Consider the following 24,040-nt stretch of genomic DNA (forward strand, 5'->3'; position numbering starts at 1 on the left):
CAATAAAACTGACAGCATAGCATGGCAAGATGGGAACACTGACAACAGGAACATGCTTTTTCTTTCCCACTTTTGAGTAAGGACAATACAACATCATCATATGCTGTTAGTGACACCATTGGAGAGTCACATATGATGTCATATTCATTATCTAATCACTAATTGGTTGGGATCACTTAGTCAGAGGGGGAGAGCTCCTATCAAAGAGGAGATGACGGTGGAGCAGCAGCAGAACAGGCTCCAAATAGGTGTAAAAACATCAAACAAAAACCCAGGGGGAAAGAGGTTCGGTGGGCATTTCAAGCCCTTTGAAAGCATACCTTCCATCCTAAAAATGACACAGCTCTAAAGTAGTGTAATATAACTTTCTAATCAGCTTTTGATTGTTTGCAAACAATGAACCAAAGTTCTCTGAGGAAGAAAAAGGATACATATTTGCCAGTGAATAGCGCTAGCACTAGCCCTGGTCTCCTACTGGGAGGAAGGGTAGGGTATAAATCTAATAAATAAATAAATGGGCCTAAATCTGTACAGGTTCTTCAGCTACTAACCCCTTATTAAATTTTTATCCCATCCTTTTCTCAAGAAGCTCAGGATATCATAGGTGGGTTTTTCCATCCCTGATTTATCTTCACAACTCCTCCTGAGATAAGCTAGGCTGAGAGTGAGCGAGAGAGCAGCTGACCCAAGATCACCCAATGAACTTCTTTGCTGGATGGTGATTTGAACCTGAGTCTCCGCCACACCATTCTGTCTTCCATTATTTCCCATAAAGTAACTCAGGAGCTGTAATTTTTCCACTTGTAGATGGAGGTTGGTGTATGCCTTTTCACTCATTGAGCTACTGCAGTGTTCATCTCTGCAGTAGGCATAGACCTATTTTCTGCTTGTGACATATTGAGTATGTCCATCATGAATATGGAAATGAAAATGGGCTTTTAAAAAAAATCTGTTTTGATTCTTAATTCTTAATTTAACCCTTATTCATTACTAATACTAATTATCAAAATTAAACCTGAAATCAACATCATAAAACCAATTGCATGCTGAATAACTACCTGTTTGTCTGGCCTCTGTTGCTACTACCCAGTAATAGAGTTCATATAAAGAACCTCCCCTTTAATGGGAAAGGTTTATTTAGCGCCCAACCAATCATCCCCTTGTACACTTAAAAAACACAAAATCTACTGCTCACAACCTGAATATTGCTTGTTGGACTACATATTTGAAGCATTGCACGGGCTTTTGCAAGGACACCTTGCCAGTCTTCTGCTATGCATCAGTCAAAGACATCTCAGTCTTACTCTTCTTATTGCAAGTTCTGGAAATCCAAAGGGAAGTCTTCACCTTCCACCACAAAGAATTTAAGGCTTTCTAGGTATAGCTTTAGTGTGTTTGGCCACAACTTCACATAGGCTTTGCTTTTGGGACTCTCGGTGTTCCTGTTGGGATTCAGATTGTAGCCTGAGGTTGACCATGTTGTGTGGAATTGTCCCAACCGATGCCCTAGAACTGTGATTTTATCCAGCAGGAGCAGGACAGGATGCATCCCTGTGGGGATGTGCAGACGATTCATTGTGCCAGGCCCAGGTCCAAACAAGGAATACAGATAGCCCAGGAATACACAACACACAGCAGTGATCTATCTAGAACTGTCTAGAGTTCATAGAGCACTGGGATCTTTTCCAACCATTTTGAGGAGCAAGATACCACAGATTGTATAACTGCCAAATATGATATGAGCAAAGTAGATGGCACACCCTCTAAGACCCTGTGCATATGGGTCCCAGTCATTTGGAGCAGGTGTATAGACTCTTGTATCATCCTAGTTGCAGCTAGTTGTGTCACCTGTACTGACAATCAGTTAACAGACTGAATTACTGCACTTGGAATCACCTCCAAGTATCGGGGGGATGTATTTATTTTATTTATTTATTTATTTATTTTATTTATAGACCGCCCATAGCGAATAGCTCTCTGGGCGGTGAACAGCAGAGTTAAAATACAAAGTTACAATAAAACATACAAGGTCACAACAAGGTAGAGTAAAAAACATTGAATATAAAACATGAACGTTAAAATGCCTGGGAGTATAACCAGGTCTTAACCTGGCACCTAAAAGAAAGTACCGTAGGCGCCAGGCGTATCTCCTCGGGTAAGCTGTTCCATAGTTCGGGGGCCACCACAGAAAAGGCCCTGGATCTAATAACAATCCTCCGGGCATCCTGATGGGTTGGTACCTGGAGGAGGGCCTTAGATACTGAACGAAGTGAGCGGGTAGGTTCATAGCGGGAGAGGCGTTCCATCAGATATTGCGGTCCCACACCGTGTAAGGCTTTATAGGTCAAAACCAGCACCTTGAATCTGGCTCAGAAACGAATAGGTAGCCAATGCAAACGGGCCAGGACAGGTGTTATATGCGCGGACCAATGGGTCCCCGTCAACAACCTGGCTGCCGCGTTTTGCACTAGCTGAAGTTTCCGAACGATCTTCAAGGGCAGCCCTACGTAGAGCGCATTACAGTAGTCCAATCTAGAAGTTACCAGAGCGTGAACAACAGAGGCGAGATCGTCACTGGCCAGATAGGGGAGTAGTTGGGCTACTAAGCGAAGATGGTAAAACACATTCCGCGCCACCGAGGCCACTTGAGCCTCAAGCGACAAGGAAGGGTCAAAAAGGACCCCCAAACTACGAACCTGTTCCTTCAAGGGGAGTGTAACCCCATCTAGAACAGGCTGAACATCCACCATCTGGGCAGGTAAAGAGCTCACCAACAGTGTCTCAGTCTTGTCTGGATTGAGTTTCAGTTTATTAGCTCTCATCCAGTCCATTATCGCGGTCAGGCAACGGTTCAGCACATCAACAGCCTCACCTGAAGAAGGTGAAAAGGAGAAGTAGAGTTGCCTCACATATATGTTGTTGCACCACCATCCCTATCACCAAGTGCAAGAGATTTTAGGATTTCGAGAGAAGTATCCTTTTACCGAGTAAGACCATTGGTCCATCTACCTCAGGACTGTCTACACTAACTGGAAGTTGCTCTCCAGGTTTTCAGAAAGGAGTCTTCCCCAGTCATACCTGGAGATGCCAAGGACTGAGCCTGGGACTTTTTGCATACAAAGCATGTGTTCTACCATTGAACTATAACCCATCCCTAAGTGGAAGGGCAACCTCTCTTTGCAGGGATGCATACATGAGAAAATGGGTGGAAGTCCTTTCTGTATGCATTCTTTCCACTTCCCTTAGTATAGTGGCATTTCACAAAGCAAATTGCATCCTTCTAGCTCCATAGTGGCCACACCAAGCATGGTTCCACCTGTCCTGAGGTTGTCTAATCAGGTAACTTCCTTGATATCTGAACTGTTCTCTCATGATTACAAGAGAATATTGTACTGTAACACCCAGTCTATCATCCTCATTAACTGGGGAATACAGTGAAATGAGATCTTTTCTCTGGCTTTGCAGTCCATATTTCCAGTGTGTGAAAGCTCCTCATTGTTCAGGGTTGTTAAAACAAAAAGGGATTGCGAAGAGCTCCAAAAAGACCTCTCCAAACTGAGTGAATGGGCAGAAAAATGGCAAATGCAATTCAATATAAACAAGTGTAAAATTATGCATATTGGAGCAAAAAATCTTAATTTCACATATACGCTCATGGGGTCTGAACTGGCGGTGACCGACCAGGAGAGAGACCTCGGGGTTGTAGTGAACAGCACGATGAAAATGTCGACCCAGTGTGCGGCAGCTGTGAAAAAGGCAAATTCCATGCTAGCGATAATTAGGAAAGGTATTGAAAATAAAACAGCCGATATCATCATGCCGTTGTATAAATCTATGGTGCGGCCGCATTTGGAATACTGTGTACAGTTCTGGTCGCCTCATCTCAAAAAGGATATTCTAGAGTTGGAAAAGGTTCAGAAGAGGGCAACCAGAATGATCAAGGGGATGGAGCAACTCCCTTACGAGGAAAGGTTGCAGCATTTGGGGCTTTTTAGTTTAGAGAAAAGGCGGGTCAGAGGAGACATGATAGAAGTGTATAAAATTATGCATGGCATTGAGAAAGTGGATAGAGAAAAGTTCTTCTCCCTCTCTCGTAATACTAGAACTCGTGGACATTCAAAGAAGCTGAATGTTGGAAGATTCAGGACAGACAAAAGGAAGTACTTCTTTACTCAGCGCATAGTTAAACTATGGAATTTGCTCCCACAAGATGCAGTAATGGCCACCAGCTTGGATGGCTTTAAAAGAAGATTAGACAAATTCATGGAGGACAGGGCTATCAATGGCTACTAGCCATGATGGCTGTGCTCTGCCACCCTAGTCAGAGGCAGCATGCTTCTGAAAACCAGTTGCCGGAAGCCTCAGGAGGGGAGAGTGTTCTTGCACTCGGGTCCTGCTTGCGGGCTTCCCCCAGGCACCTGGTTGGCCACTGTGAGAACAGGATGCTGGACTAGATGGGCCACTGGCCTGATCCAGCAGGCTCTTCTTATGTTCTTATGTTCTTATTAGAAAATCTTATAATTACAAATGATCCTGATATTGCATTATCCCTTCCTCCCACAATCTGGACACCCTGTCTTGGGTTCAGATATATTAGAATACCCCAAGGGATTGCTTTTCACTTCATGTCTATCAGCTGTCTTGGCTTAATGTACTCTTGAAGAACTTCACTCTCATTTTCTTACAAAATTTATTTTGAAGGGCTTACTAATATATAGCCATCAGTTAATGTCCCAGCCCCAGCATAGACTCTGCTTTTATTTCTGTCTTACCCATGGGCAAAACTTTCAAGCCTATAGCCTCATACTTCTTTCCTTCAAGGCACCATTTATGGTAGCTATCACCTGTGCAAACAGAGTGAGCAGGTTATCATTTGAGCATTGCAACCTACCCTTCCTGTGGATGCACAAAGACAAAGTGGTCCTCTAGGCTGACTTTAATTTACTCTTTAATGTGCTTTTCCATTTTTACAAAAAACTGGGATAAGCCTCCCTTCTCGTCTTTCTAGAGTTTCAAGTGACAAGAGGTATTCTTTCTACGCTCCAGAGTGTGTAATTCTCATGCTTTCCAGCATTATAGAACTACCGGATTCTGAATGGATAAATCCCTTTTATCTTACAATCCTTTATAAGTCTCACTTGCTTAGGGTCATTAAAACAAAAATGGATTGCGAAGAGCTCCAAAAAGACCTCTCCAAACTGAGTGAATGGGCAGTAAAATGGCAAATGCAATTATATATTATTTATTTATTTTATTTATTATTTAATTTGTATCCCGCCCTTCCTCCCAGCAGGAGCCCCGGGCTGCAAACAAAGTGCTAAAAACACTTTAAAACATCATAAAAACAGATCGTAAAATACATTAAAACAAAACAGCATTAAAAACATTTATTTTAAAAAAACAACTTTTAAAAAGGGTTAAAAACATTATTAAAAAACATATTAAGCAAAATACAGATGCAGACTGGGACAGGTCTCAACCTAAAAGGCTTGTTGAACAAGGAAAGTCTTCAAAAGGCGCCGAAAAGATAGCAGAGATGGCACCTGCCTAATATTCAAAGGGAGGGAATTCCACAGGGTAGGTGCTGCCACACTAAATTCAATGTAAACAAATACAAAGTGATGCATCTTGGGGCAAAAAGTCTTAATTTCACATATATGGTCATGGGGTCTTAACTGGTGATGACTAACCAGGAACAAGAACTTGGGGTCATCATGGATAGCTCAATGAACATGTCAATCCAGTGTGCAGCAGCTGTGAAAAAGGCAAATTTCATGCTAGGAATAATTAGGAAAGGAATTGAAAATAAACTGCTGATATCATAATGCCATTATCCAAATTTATGGTGTGACTGCATTTGGAATACTGTGTAAAGTTTTGGTTGCCACACCTCAAAAAAGATATTGTAGAGTTAGAAAAGGTTCAGAAAGGGCTACCACGATGATCAAGTGTATGGAGCCAGATCCCTATGTAGAAAGGTTGCAGCATTTGGGGCTTTTTAGTTTAGAGAAAAGGCAAGTCAGAGGTGACATGATAGAAGTGTATAAAATTATGCATGGCATGGAGAATGTAGATAGAGAAAAGTTTTTCTCCCTCTCTCATAACACTAGAAGTCGTGTACATCTAATAAAGCTTAATGTTGGAAGATTCAGGACAGACATAGGAGGCAGTGATTGCCACCAACTTGAAAGGCTTTAAAAGAGGATTAAACAAATTCATGGAAGATAGGGCCATCAGTGGCTACTAGCCATGATGGCTATGCTCTCCCTCCATGATCAGAGGCAGTATGCTTCTGAATTCTAGTTGCTAGAAACCTCAGGTGAGGAGAGTGCTCTTGTGCCCAGGACCTGCTTGTGTACTTCCCATAGGAATCTGGTTGGCCGCTGTGAGAACAGGATGCTAGACTAGATGGGCAATTGGCCCGATCCAGCAGGCTCTTCTTCTGTTCTTCTGTTCTTTGGTGGTTTCAATAGCAAGGAGTGCCTATGCCCAGCTCTGGTCAGTCCTATTCCTGGTAACCCATGAGCTACTGATTTCCCTGCTAGAGTACTCTAATGTGCCTACACTTGAAAACAGTTCAAGTGACAGATTTGAATCAAGGAATATCCTCAAGGTATGTACCTGTTCCTTCCGGGCAAGAGCAACCCCACCCAAATAAAGTTCCCTAAGGTCCAAACATGGAAACCCCCCATCCAGAGCACTTCTATCTTGTCAGGTGCAGTTTGATTGCCCTCATCCAGCCCATCACTGCCTCCAGACACCAGCGTAGCTCCTGCACAGACTCTCCTAATTCAGATGGAATGGAGAGATAAAGCTGTATGTTATCAGCATACTGATAGCACCATGCTCCAAATGCCTGGATGACAGTTCCCAGCGGTTTCCTACAGATGTTAAATAGCATGCCAAATGGCTAAGAAAACAACCAGGTCTTAACCAGGCACCAAAATTTAGCTAATTTTGGTGCCAGAGAGAGACCTCAGAAGGCAAGGTATTCCACAGTGGATGTACTACTAGAGATATTTTATTTATTATTTATTTATAAATACATTTGTATACCACTAGTTCATGTTTAAAAATCATCTAAGTGGTTTACAATAAATTAAAAACCATACAGTGAAAACTATTAAAAACACAGTATTAAAAATACTGTAAAAAGGTCAGCTATTGTAAAAACACATCTTAATTGCCTCCATAAGCCTGGAGGAACAGAAAAGGTTTTCCACAGGTGTTTGAATGTTAAAACAGAATGCATGCTGAATCTCTGTTGGCAGAGCATTCCAGAGAATGGGGTCAATGACACTGAAGGCTTGATTTCATGTCGATGTTAAATGAGCCTCGGGAGACAACCAAAGCCACTCCTGCAGATGATCTCAATGATCGAGTTGGGATATAAGACTGCAGGCCGTCTCTAGGATACCCTGGACCTAAGTTGTTCAGGGCTTTGTAAATTAATACAAGGACCCTGAGGTTGGCTCAGTAGTGGATGGGCAGCCAGTGCAGATGTGTCGCATGTTCATAGGATCATAGAATAGTAGAGTTGGAAGGGGCATATAAGGCCATCAAGTCCAACCCCCTGCGCAATGCCAATGTTGTTGGCCATGTGGCCCCATTGGCAGTCTGGCTGCGTGTCATCAGCATACTGATGACGCCTTGCTCCAAAACTCCTAATGACAGCTCTAAACAGCTTAATAGCTTAATAGTTAAATAGCACTGGGGAGAGAATAATACCCTGTGGAACCCCATAGCAGAAGGGCCAGGGGTCCAAGGAACACTCACCCAGTGATACTCTCTGGACACAGCCCTGAAAGTAGAGCAGAACTACTGTAAGAAGATGCCTCCAATACCCATCCCATTGAGTCGGTCCAGGAGGATACCATGGTCAGTGGTATCAAATGCTGCTGAGAGATCAAGAAGAAGTAACAGATACACACTCCTCCTGTCTATCTCATGGTAAAGGTAATCTATCAGGGCAACCAAGGCTGATTCTGTTCCGAAACCAGGTCTCAATCCAGATTGTAATGGATCTAGATAGGCAAATTCCTCATCTAGGAATACCTGCAGTTGCTCTACAACCACATTCTCCACCACCTTTGCTAAGTCCTGCTAAGTCATTTGCAAAAGCAAAACCTACAGACATCCTGCGAGAGGACTCAGAGCCGCAAGCAAAGAAGATGAAGGTGGAAAGCTGGGAGAGGAGTGTTGGGAAACTCTCCAACAAGGCCAAACTCTCCGGGCTGGTGACTGTCAAGAGGATGCCAGATTTGAGCGTGGCAAATGGGGCGGACAGTTAGAACATGCCGCCGGGCCCAGGTGCTGGGAGTGCAGACAAGACCTCTGTTGATACCTCTCTGGCTTCCCGCTCAAAGGCTGTCGCCTCTTCCCTCAGCCTCTTGGGAGCATATTCTGACAGCGAGGACAGTAAAAGTGACTGACCACCCCTGGTTGACGGAGTGAGTAGCCTGCGGCTATTTATTATTATTATTATTTATATGCTGTATTGTACGTCGCTCAGAGTGGCTGGGTAACCAGCCAGATGAGCGTCTAACAAATTAAATGCAATGAATAAGAAAGGGGTGTTGGCGACCGGTCTATAGTTTTACATTCCACTGGGTCCAGTGTGAGCTTTTTAAGAAGTGGATGCACCACTGCCTCTTTAAGGGCAGTAGGCATCACACTATCACACAAAAATGCATTTACCACACCTGTGATGTTGCATTGGAAACCTCAGCTGGAACTGCCACAATATCAGTGTCTAAATTCACATATGGATTCACATAGAATTTTGAATCCTTTTCTCCCTGCCAGAATTCCCATTTTACATATGTGGATCTGTTATGCCTAAGACCTCCCACTGAATTCATCACCCCAAATGCAGCTGCTGCTACTTCCTTGGTATATCAACCTAGAGCTATTCAGTATATGTGAAATCTTGCAAAAAGCTAAGTTTTCTGTTGGCTTTAGTGAGTATTAATTACTACTGTGTTCTTCAGAATGTGGCCTGCCCGCTGTTGCGTTGGTGAGGACTTTCATGTTTAATCTTAATATTATAAAGATCACCAAATTACATATTTATGGAAAATATTACGAACAGCTGTTTATGCTAATAAGGCATGTTTTAACAACCTCTATTATCTGTAAGTATATACTTATTTGCATGAAGGTTTTTAATAATATGCTTTAAAGAAAATAACCTCATTAGCCTAATAGTAACACTTGTACAAAACAAGTAACATTAACATGAAAAAATATGCCGTTTAAGGATTTTCACTTAACTAGTCTTTATAAAATCTTTTTTTAAAAAAATATAAACATAGCCTATGGAATCTTACAAGAATTTAAGTGGCAAATTTGCTTTGTCAGTCTGTTTTCTATTATTGTTGTGTTCATGGGTTTTCTTTGGGTACTTGAAATCCTGCCTAGCATTTAAAAGATAAAGTTTCTTCAAGGAGTAAATGAACCAAGTGCCAGGGATGCCCTTTCAATGGTGGTAGAGCTGGGGAGGTTTCAGCAGAGTGCATGAACAAGATTTCTGCAAAATTCTGAGGCCTGATCTCTTTGATATATGCAAAGATATTCATGAGACATAATCACATAAAGAGTTGTATTCAACTAGGTCGTACTCAGGGTAGTCCCACTGAAATCAGTGAACCTAAGTTAGTCATGTCTATTAACTTCAGTGGGTCTACCCTCAGTAAGAATAGCATTGAATACCACCCCTGCTGTCTGCATTCAAATGGAACTATAAAATGTGGTTTAGCATGATGTGAACAAACCTAGCTGGGGTCTAGCCCCCAGAATGACCAGGAGAATATTGGAAGCTCCTGCTTCTGTTCTATATTAACCACAGTTTAGCATTAGGCCTGATGTAATTATAAATATTTTTATTATTTATTGAATTTATATCCTGCCCTTCCTCCCCAAGTAGATTAAATCTTAGCTTTGGCTTATTGAAACAGCCCAGCTTCAAACTACTGTATATAAACCACAGTTTGCAGTTGGCTTGTTGCAGTAAATCATATTTTTTTAGACCAATAACAATGGGTTCAGGCATAATGCTGAACTGCAGTTCATAAAAAAACAAACAAAGTGAAAGTTTTCAATCTCTTCATAGCCACACTGGAGCAGGAGGAAGATGAATGTTTTTTGTTTTTGCCAAGGAGATTGGAGGAGAGCTCCTTAAGGTGGCTGGTGGCAGCCATTTTCATCTTTCAGAAATGCCCTGGATGTCACTGTTCTGGGTCATACTGGGGGGGGGAATGGTGCCCCCCCATTAGTGGCAAAATGTTTTAAATGACCCTGGTTCCTGGCAATGCTAAGCCCCCGTTAACCTCTTAAGAAATTTCAGTACATCCTCACCAAAACCTCCCCCTATAAAAAAAAGATGTTTGCTTGTAAACAGGATGATGATCGTATAAGTGTAAATATACTATTCAGAGTTTTTTTAAGAGTGATTTCTACAGTGTTCTTGTTGTGACGTTTTTGCAACTGTTGAATCCAAAAGGGCATTATGCCAAACGTCTTTAGAGTTTTTCTCAAATTCCAGTAGTTTCCTAGACACAGTTCAAAGTACTTGTGTTGCCATGTAAAGCCCTAAATACTGCAGGCTTCAGATACCTCATTTTTGTTTAAAATCAATAGACACATCCTATCAAAGCTATCACAAGACCACTCCACTACTGACATGTACCTCAGCTTTATGCTACAGGGGAAGGTCAGTCTATGTTCTTATTGGCTGCCCCTTATGTTGTGTTTAGAGAGCCAGTGTGGTATAGTGGAGAGCCAGTGTGGTGTAGTGGTTAAGGTGCTGGACTACGACCTGGGAGACCAGGGTTCGAATCCCCACACAGCCATGAAGCTCACTGGGTGACCTTGGGCCAGTCACTGCCTCTCAGCCTTAGAGGGAGGCAATGGTAAACCCCCTCTGAATGCCACTTACCACGAAAACCTTATCCATAGGGTCGCCATAAGCCGGAATTGACTTGAAGGCAGTACATTTACATTTATGTTGTGTTTTTCATGAGGAGGTTTATCAAGAACATAGCCCTAAACACTTCCTTAGAAATGATGTAATTTGATTTATTTATTTGTTTATTTTTGGACGGCAAGTGACCTTTAGTAATTTTATGAAAATATTTTTATTGTTTTTGTTTGCTTAGTTTCCATTCTAGTATATTTTATGCCACATAACCTGTCTTGCACAATTTTTATCCACCAACAGCTTTCAATATCCCAGCAAACACCTATCTTGAAATGGTATTTTATCATATAAATGCACTGTAGGTTGCAACTGCAATGAAATGCTGACATAAATTAAGAACAATGTGCACATCAGATATTCAACTTTCTAATTTATCATCTTAAAGAAAACGGCTGATGTTATAGAAATTTTTAAGCTAAGTTTTACTCTATGGCAACAGTCATAGCCATCCTTACATTTGAACAATCCCACTGAGATCAATAAGACTTTCTTAAAAGTGTATTTACTTAGTACAAAGCAATAGCACTAAGAGTTTAAAAAGATGACAACTTGAATTGTGTGTGTGTGTGCGTATTTGTTATTGTTATGTGCCTTCAAGTCGATTACAACTTATGGCAACCCTATGAATCAATGACCTCCAAGAGCATCTGTCACGAACCACCCTGTTCAGATCTTGTAAATTCAGGTCTGTGGCTTCCTTTATAGAATCAATCCATCTCTTGTTTGGCCTTCCTCTTCTTCTACTCCCTTCTGTTTTTCTAGCATTATTTTCTTTTCTAATGAATCATGTCTTCTTATGATGTGTCCAAAGTATGATAACCTCAGTTTCATCATTTTAGCTTCTAGTGACAGTTCTGGTTTAATTTGTTCTCACACCCAATTATTTGTCTTTTTCGCAGTCCATGGTATCCGCAAAGCTCTCCTCCAACACCACATTTCAAATGAGTTGATTTTTTTATTATCCGCTTTTTTCACTGTTCAACTTTCACATCCATACACAGAGATCAGAAATACCATGGTCTGAATGATCCTGACTTTGGTGTTCAGTGATACATCTTTGCATTTGAGGATCTTTTCTTGTTCTCTCATAGCTGCCTTCCCCAGTCCTAGCCTTCTTCTGATTTCTTGACTATTGTCTCCATTTTGGTTAATGACTGTGCCGAGGTATTGATAATCCTTGACAAGTTCAGTGTCCTCATTGTCAACTTTAAAGCTACATAAATCTTCTGTTGTCATTACTTAGTCTTCTTGGCGTTCAGCTGTAGTCCTGCTTTTGTGCTTTCCTCTTTAACTTTCATCAGCATTTGTTTCAAATCATTCCTGGTTTCTGCTAGTAGTATGGTATCATCTGCATATCTTAAATTATTGATATTTCTCCCTCCAGTTTTCACACCTCCTTCATCTTGGTCCAATCCCACTTTCCGTATGATATGTTCTGCATATAGATTAAACAAATAGGGTGATAAAATACACTCCTGTCTCACACCCTTTCTGATGGGGAACCAATCGGTTTCACCATATTATGTCCTTACAGTAGCGTCCAGAGTATAGGTTGTACATCAGGACAATCAGAGGCTTATATATATATAAAAGACATGTACTTTATTTTTAAATGTTATAGTTTCTGTTACAAATTTTAAATATTTCATTCTATAGTTCTCCGAGGGTGGGAGAAAGAGCAAGTGAGAGAAATAATATTAATTCTTTCATTTACTTGTCTAGCTGTTTTTGAAGGAATGAATGTGAATTAACAGTGTTATCCTTTCCTAACAATTATCTTTTGCTACTCTAGCTAGTTTAGTTCTAAAAGACAGTGCCATTGACAAGGGGGAAAAAAAGAACCTTCTCGGATTTTTTCAGCTCAGCGGTGGTAATGTTGCACTGAACACTAATGAGGGAACCCCCACTGGTTTGCCTGCTTTGTGACTTTTCTATTTCATAATTATTTTTAAAACGCAAAACGACATGAGGTAGCCCAGTCATGCCTCTGCTACTTCCTGGTACCTCGGCGCTCACTACAGATGGCAATTTGTTCTTGTAACATATATGTCTCTGACGATTTTCGTCTAATTTGTGTGGGTTCTACCATTTCCTTTCTCTCTTTCAGGGGCCTTGCTGTGTGTGAGCTAGGGGGTGGCATGACATGCTTGGCTGGGCTTATGGTAGGTCTTTTCTCAATTCCAATCCTATTCAGGGGGAGGAACAAAAGGGAAAAAAATGTTCCAGTGCCTCCAACTACTGGGTCAGAGAACTGTCAACAGAATAAGCTGCGGTCAAGCTGCAGAGTCTTCAGAGACCTTCTAGATTGACTTGCTTTCGTATCATATTGATTTTATGGTTGCCTCGATGAGTAGAAACATTTTGCTCAGTGTAGTCAATATCTCTTGTTGTGACATTCCAGGCCACGTACGGTCTGTCTTTCATTGCCATAACTGAAGCTCCCCCCCTTTCCGATTATAATCCCCCATTTGCTAAGATACAGGAATAGCCTGACGAATCACAGTTGGAGCACCATGATATAGCTGCTAATGTTTTGCCTGCATTATTACACCAACAAACATGATCCAGAGCTCTCGGTAATTAGATTCTTTTGAGTTAGATTGGCCATTCAGGAGCTTCATTCACCATTCTCTGGGTTCTGAGTCATGTATTCAGGAGATATTATGTAGCAGTGCAGTGCATTAGACAAGTTTTTATGTCTCTACAAATAAAAGCATATTGTTACACTGATTGGCATTTGACAAACCTGTCGTTCTTACACAATGTGTCGAGGTTACAGCCCAATGTGTGAGCATGTCAAAGCTCACAAAAAAATTACCCTTACAAAGCCATCTGCCTGCAATGCAAAGTTATATGAAGGGCATCAGGCAGTCAGACAGAAGCAAGCTGAAAGGCAGAGTGACAGCCTCGTATGATGGCTCTACTAGATAAACAGAAGCCCGCAAATGAAAGCCTCTCAGAATACCATCATCCGCTGTCACAATGCAATTACGGAACAGAATGATAGCAAGATAGAGGCTTCCGCAAATGGAATGATAAAAGTATTGACTGATTTGATTGAATGATTAAAATAATGCAGACATAAAATGAAAAAAGATTGAAGACTGTTACAGAGAAATAGGTGAGGAAGCATGATACTGAAGGCTTGTCACTCCTGTCTTCACTTCCACACAGACAAGAATATTTGCTCATTGTTTGCTGTGCTCTTCCCTCCCCCCCCCATTCCAGGTTGCTATTTCTGCAGATGTCAAAGAAGTTCTGTTAACTGATGGAAATGAAAAGGCCATCAAAAGTATCCTTATTCAGATAGAAAGCTGGTTTGCTGGGTTTGTTCCTTTTTCACTGGCTGAGCAATAATTGATATAAAAAGACAACAAGGGGTGCCTATAATAATATGTATATGTACACATATCCACTGTAATTAATTAGAAGTATATAATGTTATTAAATAGTGGTCTCTAGAAAAAACACATTCTCTTGTATATTGTAAAGTGTGCATGTTTAGAAAGAAAGCATCAAGCAACATGATAAATATCGATCCCATGTTATGTAAGTATTAAAATTTCATTCAAATAAATTCCATTTAAAAAAATTATGTAAGAGGAGATGTAAGAATTAATTCCAGTTTGCTGGTCTACTTCACATTGGTTTTGCTTTCAGATATTAAACTTTTAACTGTACATAAATATATATGTTGTACATATATTTATCTAGGGTGATACCTAACATTAATCATACTCAGACCAGATCTAGTGAAATCAGTTATTTCACTGGGTCTGCTCTGAGTATCACTTAGCTGGATATTACTAATTTGTACATTTTGTTTATATTTACACGTATACATAATATCATTCTTACTAAACTCAGCTGGTTAGCAGTTGTCCAACGTTTCTTTTACAATGAGCTTTTCAAATATCTACCTTTCATTCTGTAAAGTTATATTTTTATTGTATTCAAATACATTTTTATTTAATCTAATTAGTACATATGCAGGTAAACAAATTTGCACTTTAATGCGACTGCAAATTATTCCCTCTCAGTTAACTGTGTGTCTACAATAGCACACGAGCTAAGTCCCATAGTGAATATTAATGGCTGTTCGAAATTGAGAGGGGGATGCGGAAGATATCTGTTTGCTTTAGTTCTTGGTGATAATAGCATTTGCATGTTAAGGGTCTTCTTTTTGGGGGAGGGATGCTGTCATGTCGACGTTAGGGAGAAATCTCTTTGTTAGTGTTCACAAAATAGACCCTTTTTCGCTATTTTGCTTAAATGTGTTGTAAGTTTTTTTAAAACAAAAGAAAAAATGTATGCTTACAATATACATGCAAGGGTAATGCAAAGATATTAGCAAGCAGACTTCAAGAACCCTATGTTCTCTTTGTGGGCCTCAAGACAGCTATATCTGGTTCAGATTCTTGGAAAATTCAGAGACGAAGGCTGTCCTAGGCACTTACCCTTTCCTCTAAAAATGTGGCACACAAAAGCTTTAAATGGGAGTGCGTGGGAGGGAGAGTAAACTTCTTCCTCTTATAACATTTAGCCAGAAAAATCATGTTGGTTTTTTTCTTCCTAGAATGTACAAGTCTTACTGTGTGCAGTGTACTGTATGGTTATATGTTATACTGTGCTTTACCTTCTCCCATAACTCTGTGAAAAAATGTACACGAGGATTTTATATATTTTTTAGAAATCAGGAGATATTATTACTTATTTAATCTGAATGATATTTTACACTCACTTTTAGATTACCTGAAGAATCATCAAACGCCGAACAGATTTAACTGTACTTCACATGTATATTATAAAGTTTTGTTACACTGCTGAAGTCCTTTGTATCATCCAATGATCTGTTGTGTTAACTGATATAGAGCACTTTAAAAATATTTTTAGGACCTTTAGATTTTGCAAAGCAAATAAGTAGTTACATTATCTGGTCATGGTCAAAATATGCTGCTTTGAAACAATTCATTATCAAACACATTTTAGACAAAATGTCTGAAATGCAATTGAGGACAAAACGTAAACAAAAATATTATTGATGTCACACTTATATGGAAATGACACAAAAATCAATTGAACTTATTTCCAATTAAATATTTTAGTATATTAACTTACCAGGATGTTAAAAACATTTTTTTTACTAACTTTCAATACCATTGTCAGGATGCTTGAATAAAGAATTGTACTCAGCTATAAACTTTCCTAAGCAAACATGTTTCAAATATTGGCTATTCTGTACTGAAGAATTACAAAGTGCTTAGTTCTGTCCTCTGTTGTTGAGCTGTTAAATTAAAATGTTCTCCTTGTTTAAAATTAGTTTACCTTTGTCTTTTAAATTTCATTGGAACATAAATTATATGCCAGTCATGCTATAATACATATACAAAAAATCTTTCTAAAAAGTGAAAATGGTGTCAACCCAGGAAGAGAGAAAATCGCAGTCAGAAGCCAGGAAATCACTAAGCAGTCTTCTAATTATTCTTAATGGGGAAGATGAACACATTAAGAAACAAATGAATACATCAGTGAAATGTAATTGAAAATCGACCTGGCAATAGTGCTTTGCATCTGAGCATCCACTTTTATATTATCAACATTGTTATACTTATTATTGTTGCTATTATTAGCATTATTCACAGAGGATACCTAGGGGTCTTGCCTTTAGTGGTGATTGTGGTGGGATTTGATTTACTTATTTATTTATTTTTTTAAAAACCCACTGAGTGCATTGTATCCTATCAGTCTTTGATGGATTTATTGTCAATTCATTTGTGAGATTAATAATTTCATTTACTATAGGGATGTCAAAGCATGTGCTCTCTTAATACAAAATCAATATATCATATATAAGGAACACATAAGCCTGCTCTTGTATTAACTATTTTGGTTTTTAAGCAATCTCTCTTCTTAATGTGTAACATTTAGGGTGACTTGTAGTTTTTCTGTGTGGTATTGTGCAACATGCAAACATGCATGCATTCTATTTAAATCTCTGCCATTGCTCATGTAATCACCTGTAACACCATATTGTGGTATAACCTGCTGTTATATAGGGCTGCATCCCCTAATCTGCACTGAAATTAAATTTAATGTGTAAGTAATTGCATGGCAGACTAAAACTAACGTTTTGTCATCTTAAAATGGTATTTTTCTCTTCTGCTTTTTCATGGTGAAAGTTATGTGCTATATTTAAACTGTGCATGTTTTTTTTAAAAAAAATTTTTAAAATGTAAATATAGTCCAGAACTTCCATGTTCACTGACAGGGACTTTCAAGGAGGAGAAATGGCTGTGGGAATTCTTTAAAAGTGCTCTTTATTTTATTTTATTTTATTTTTCTTATCCAATACTTAGGAATTGAAATATGGTATGTAGAAACATAAGACAAGCTTAGAGTGTATTACAATGTCCATGTGGAAAAAGTAGTTATAATATAGTAATATAGTGTATGGATCTCTAAAGTTTAGGTTGTAATGGAAAGCTTGAGTCTGGATGCTGTAGAATATGAATTTCTGTACTATGTAAAAATACATTGCCTATGCAGAAGTTCTGGTAACAAATGCATGTATGGCTGTGTAGTATGTAGCTGGATAAAGGACTCCACCACTAAAACAAAATTACTGAAGGCAGCTTTAAAAAAAAAAAGTATATGATTTGGCCTCACTTCAAGTATTTTATTAGCTTATTTGCTTAATTAACCAAATAGTACATAGTTACTTATGAGATTAATCATGCTTTTGCTCTATGATTCAGATCATGGCATTATACAGAATACCATGGACACATTTCAAAAGACAAATCCAAAGTGTGGAGAGCTTTAAAAAGCAACAACATTTTTCGTAAGATTATCTCTACTGTTTGTAATCTTTTGTTCCACACAGAAAAATGTCTGTTATGTTCATGAACTTCATGAGCATGGGCTTCTGAGCCTCTGTTACTCTCCGCTGTAATGTATTACAGAATACTGTTTTTCTTTGTAAACACTGCTAGCACGATTTGCAAGCTGCTCCTATGGCTACTATATCCACGCCAGGGCAACATACACCACTATGTTGGGATTAGCCACAAATCTATGTGTGTCATAATAGCATTGCTTAAACCTTAAATTTGACACATAAACAGTTCGTTCATTCATTCATTCATTCATTCATAAACAGTTGAGGATGGCAGGGCAAGAACAGGAAATGGGGGCAACTCACCTAGGCATTATCCTAACAGCATCATATCCTCCATGGAATTAGCCATGTCAGCAAAAATCTATCTGCTGAATATATGTTAAGAACCTACTCCGCTGGCATTGTCACTATGCCACTATGGCAAAGCACATAGCAGGGCTGACTTGCTTCTCTTGCCTCATACAATATGCTGCTGTAGCTACTTCAGTACAAGCCATTCTGCATGTCAATGATGTATCCATTTTTTTAAGGCTGGTGGTTAAGGTAATTCAAAGTATATATCTTTGGAAGGATGTTCTCTTGGAATAGGTGGTATTTACTTCCAGATCCTGATCGGGCCTAGACTGTAATTCTAAGCAGAAGTGGGTTTTATTGAAAGTTCCAACCAAATGGGAGACTGAGGTACTGGACTTCTTCAGGAGAAAGGATGGGACAAAAATCTACTAACAGGCAATTTTTGATAACCTGAATTAGCCTGCTCCAATAGTACAGAGGAAATAGTTTGCCAGGAGTGATGGTTTGAAGGGGGAAGCTGACAGACTGATCTATACCTGAGAATGATTTGGCCTTGGGATGGCTTCTTCTGAAATCCAAATTACATGTGTTTAGAGGCAGGTTTAACTGACGTAAACTGGCTTCTATGTGTATCTGTTTAAGGTAGGGATCCTACTATCTAATGCAAATATCATTGTTCCGCTTGTGTGGCCAATTATTTTGACTCTTCCTTATGACTATTTCTATCCATTTTATTTCCATCAGGGGAAAAAATTATCAGTGGCGGGGTGTGCAAACACTTCAGCAAGCTAGAGGTGGGGGAAGAAGGGGCTTTATGCACATTTGAATGTTCACTCAAGTGTGGATGTCTGTCAGCACTGTTTCAATGGGGGGGGCACATTCTGATGTGTATTCCTAACCATAGCTAGTCAGTGTTTGCTAGCCCATTACTATAATGCACGTGTGTGTGTGTGTGTGTGTGTGTGTGTGTGTGTGTGTGTGTGTGTGTGTGTAATTGGGAGGGAAACAAGAAAGTCATATTCTCACACATTGTTTGGAAATGCTGAGATGCTTCACACATTTGAATGCTACCTGACAGAATGGAGAAGCAAAGGGGAAAAGGGACAAGTTTCTCATATCTGTAATTTAGAAGCATTACAGTTAGAGATCCTAATATACTGTCACTAAATTTAACTGGACTAGAATGACATAAATTTTAGATTCACTTAAATGATTTGTAAATTGGCCTGACAGTGACTTACACCTTTTTAGACGGCAAAGTGCACCAAGATCCCATAAATGTTGTTGTAAGCGCATGGCATATTTGACATGTCACATCCAAATGTCCACATGATTTGTCTTCAGATACCTGCAGTTTCAGTAGTATTCTCCATAATTAAGAATACATTCTGAGCTTAAACTTATTAGATAGAAGAAAGCTCTGTTGATTTTTGCAGAGCTTACTTCCATATATGTGTACTCAAAAATTACAGCCTTTTCATTCTCTTGACAGAGATAATAGCAGTTTCAGCATGTAAAACACACTCCCCTTCTTTACTAATTAACAATCCCTTTTCCCAGGAAACTCTGGGAGCTGTAGTGCTGTGAGGGGAATAGGGGTCTCCTAACAATTCTCCACACCCTTAACAAACCACAGTTCCCATGATTCTTTGGGGGACATCATGACTGGTTAAAGTGGTATGATACTGCTTTAAATGTATAGTACAGATGGGGCCTAATGACAGCCTGTGTGTGTATGTGTGTGTGCGTGCACACAATATATATAATAATGACTGTTGTTGCAGAAACTATCAGAAAATTTGCCAGGAATGGGTAATTTTTGATTAGTCATTTTTATTTTATGGATGATTCTTAACATGTGTGTTATAGATGTAAGTGACATAATCAGAAGAAACCAAAATACAGGAGTGCTTAGAGCCCAAGCAGTCTCAAGCTGGTAAGATTCTTCTTATGTTTCTTCTACATTGTTTCTGTATGAAAGTTCACCCTTCTTAAGTGAAAGTGGGATGAGAATGAAGAGCTACCTCAGTTTCAAACTTGTGCTTGGCTCTCACTTGCAATCAATAATATATTGGGAAGAGATATAAAAAAATAATCTATGCTGCTTTTTAAAAAAGTTCTGAAAATTGTATTGCTTTGATTGTTAAGACTTTTTAATCTTTACACACCATCTGCCTTTAGCTGCATGCAAAAATGTATTTTTTAATCTTGGCCATCAGTGGTGCAGTAGTAAATTTTGAATGCAGGGACTCATCATGAAAGCTCCCATAAACATGCCCCTGAGGAGAGTCCACAAATAAAAGCTTCTGTGTTGAACCATTAGTAAACACAGACACACCTACAGATATCACACCAAAGAGTAGCATAATATATGATTTATTAAGACAAGCATGACTACATTCCTATGCATAGTTTTCTGGGAGTAAGGTCCATTGAACTCAGTTGTGCTTATTTCTGACTGCATAGGCTTCGTTTATAAAGCACATTGAGCTTCAACAAAAGGCCTTCAACCAGTTGAAATGCAATCCTTAGCTTTTCATTAGAAATGCATGCAGTCTTATGTTACCATTTAAATTGCTTGCATGAAGTAGGAACCCCACCAAAGAAAAAAGAAGAAGGGCCATAGTTCAGTGCTATAGCATGTGCTTTGCATGCAGAATGTTCCAGGTTCAGTCCCTGGCATTTCCAGGTAAGGCTGGGAGAGACCTGCATCTGAAATCCTGGCAAGTTACTGTCAGTTAGCATGGACAATACTGAGGTGGATCAACTGACTGAATGGTCTGATCCAGTATAAGACAGCTTCCTATGGTCCTATGAAGCATTCAGCTCTACTTGTTTATTTCCCTCATTCTCTGACTATGCTAATCTGTCACAAAAACTTGAAATCCTTATCATCACCTCATTCACTTGTCAAAGTAAGGAGGATTCATCAATTACCCTGGTGCTCCAGCAGATGACATAATCACTCCTGCAGTGAAAAAAGTCCTGCACCTGAACTTCTCTGTCTACTACACCGCTGTTGGCCGTAATCAAGTCACTTTACTTAGCAGGACTCTGTTGATGGATATGTGAAGACAGATGAACTAATCATCTGAAGTCCTACAGTATGCATTTAACAGACACTACTCAGTGATTCACCACAAACTTGGTGTAGTTTTTTTTTATCAGAAACTGTTATAGTCAGAGACAGAATGCTGGGTGGATTGCCCTTATACCATAATGAGTATTTGCTTAGGAAATCAATTAATGTATGAAGCTGCCTTATACTGACTTAAATTATTGTAAATCCAGGCCAGTATTGGCTGTTCTTACCAAGAGTAGCGCTTCGAAGTCGTAGGCAAAGCTGTACCTGAGCCTTGCTACCTGTAGCTCATTTTAAGTAGAGATGCTAGTGATTGAATCTGGGACCTTATGAATGCAGCGTATGTGCTGTTACTGAACTATCAACAGATAATCCTAGGTTTCTATCAAAGGCTGCAAGTGAGCCTCAAAGGCTTCTTTCAAAGGCATCATATTTGAGGCTGGGAAATAATTTTTGCTTTGCTTTGTCTTATTTGAGGGCAGGGCTGCAGCTCAGTAACAGACCACATAGTTCACACACCAAAGGTCCCAGGCTCAATTCCTGGCTTTTCCATTTACAGCTGTAAACGATTCCTACTACTCTGTGTAGTAAACAATACTGAGTAGATGGACCATTGTTCTTACTTGGTATAAAGCAGGTTCCTGTGCTCCTATTTTTGCTGGTTAGGCTTGCCCTGGCAAAGTGAAACAATGGACAGGACTACTTCATAGACCTGATCAAGTAAGTGTCAAGAAGCTTCAGTGACATGAAACCAGGCCAGCTCAGTTCTGTGTTTATGACTGAAATAGCAAACGGCAAATCTGGATTTTATTATATTCTCTCAATTTAGTACACTTCACTAAAAGGGAGCATTTTGAACCAGTGCCCAGAGCCATTGGAGAGTTGCTAAGAATTTGTTAAGAAGCTAGTGCTTTTATATGTAATAAGTTGCCCCAATGATATTTGACAGAGTGCCCATATCTTGGTCCTGACTCTGACAGCTGCATGGTTTTACCAAATAGCATATCATTCTGTATTTGCAAATGGCTGGATTTTGTGAGGGTTTAGATTCCAATCTAAATGAAGGCCAGTTGCAGCCTGCTCTGAAGTTTGAGGTTTGAGGTCTAAACAGAATAGACCAAAAGTAATGATGTATAGGTCTTGTAAAAGTATGGACAATTACCTGATATTTTAGTTTCAACCTGGAGGCAAAACCATTGCTTAAAATAATCCCCCCTTTTTATCATGTGTACTCAACACAATAAAACATGCATATTATTTCAGGTTCCCAACATCAAAAATGAATGGTTTTCTCCAGATCCTAAACACCTCAGATTTCAGCTCATTGTGAGCAACCCGTTTTGTTTCATGTGCACCCATATGTAGGTTTCAAATAGCCGTGTAGCGTGTGCGGGACTTCGCCCCTTGTTAAGATTTCCAACCTGGTCTTTTAGATATCAATCAAAAGCACATTTTCAACAATGTCCTCATTTACATTTATCTAATGTTTAAGGTCATTTGTGATCATTTGAGTGAATTTCAGCATATGGAATCAGTGAATAATAGATTTCAGCTCCATGCTGTGAAGAAAGATTGTGTTTTTGCAAGACATAATGTTGTTTACTGGGTGTTAATAATCACTAATTAATAAACATATCTAGATTTCTAAAATGTTGCATTTTTTGTGATTAAAATGTCAAGTGTTTAACTTACTGAGTGCAATAGCATTTTCTCCCTACTCTGCATAAAATAATTTAATTACAGAAAGAAGTACAGTGTTCCACTGCAGTACAGAGCATATTAGTCTTCTCAGTTTGGTACCTATAGATTCCCATTCATATATTTTCATAACAATAAAAACCATTTATAGCATACTATATATTATGATAAAAGTTACAGTTCTGCAAATATCCATATAAATTTTGACTAACACTTTCCTTTTTCCCATTCCATTAATTTCGTTTTGTATCACTGTATAATGTCTCCACCTGAAACATATTTACTAGCAAGTAATTTCTACTAAAATTAACGGGAGCCATTTCCAACCAAATACGTTTAAGCAGGACTTTCAATTGGTGAATGTTCTTACTAACAGGTAATAGTTCCTTTGAAACCTAGGCCTTGGCTAGGTTTAAAATCACCATTGCAGATATTTGTACCTCTAAGATGCATGTAGTCTGCTGCAGAATTGAGCTCTATGCCCCAAAAGGTTTGGTAGATAGACCATTGGATTTCTCCTCTGTAAGTGGAACCAATGTAAGGTTGCTGCAGTCAGTGGTGCCTGCTCCCCCTACCAAATTTTTGGTAGTTCTGTTGTTCTCACACTTTTGCTAGGAGAGATGTGGTACATTAGAGGAACAGGCTCAACAGTGACTTGTTATTCCCAAAATTTCAAGGTTCCTGTTTAGGTTATTCTTCTATGTTTTCTGTTGAATATCTGCAAAACACATGTCTATGTATGTGAAAGGCTCAGGTGGATAGAGTGCATCAAAACAGTTTTGGTCCATACATCTCATACAAAATATAAGAGAGAGGCCAGCCAATTATGCTCCTTTCACATTTTACTCAGCCACAGGTTACATCATGTGCTGCACCTTCTCCCTACGCCCTCCAGTTATCTTCACTGTGGTGGGGCTCTTTTTCCACTCTTTCTATGAGGAAGCCCAGGATACCTCTCACTCTTTCCTCAGGGTAAGGAGCACCTGTGGGCCAATTTCAGAGGGTTGGCTCCTCTATCAGTATTATCTATGTGCATGAGAGGAGTAGGGCCCTCACCCCCATGCACTCTTATGACTGCCTCCAGGAGAAC

General features: G+C 39.4%; 1 protein-coding gene across 3 annotated transcripts in view; it reads left to right on the plus strand.

The window, feature by feature from the left end:
- Positions 1 to 24,040, plus strand: part of CAMKMT (calmodulin-lysine N-methyltransferase) — a 455,076-nt gene that overhangs the window by 394,397 nt on the left and 36,639 nt on the right. For 2 of the 3 annotated variants that reach the window (XM_061625416.1, XM_061625417.1), the window contains exons 5-7: positions 13,086 to 13,140; positions 14,207 to 14,270; positions 20,040 to 20,106. The exons of the other annotated variant lie outside the window; for it this stretch is intronic. In XM_061625416.1, the coding sequence (XP_061481400.1) occupies positions 13,086 to 13,140; positions 14,207 to 14,270; positions 20,040 to 20,106 (186 nt within the window). The remainder of the gene's footprint in view (positions 1 to 13,085; positions 13,141 to 14,206; positions 14,271 to 20,039; positions 20,107 to 24,040) is intronic. 3 annotated transcript variants of the gene reach the window in all.

This window comes from Rhineura floridana, chromosome 4 (genome assembly GCF_030035675.1).
Source record: "Rhineura floridana isolate rRhiFlo1 chromosome 4, rRhiFlo1.hap2, whole genome shotgun sequence".
Lineage (NCBI taxonomy): Eukaryota > Metazoa > Chordata > Lepidosauria > Squamata > Rhineuridae > Rhineura > Rhineura floridana.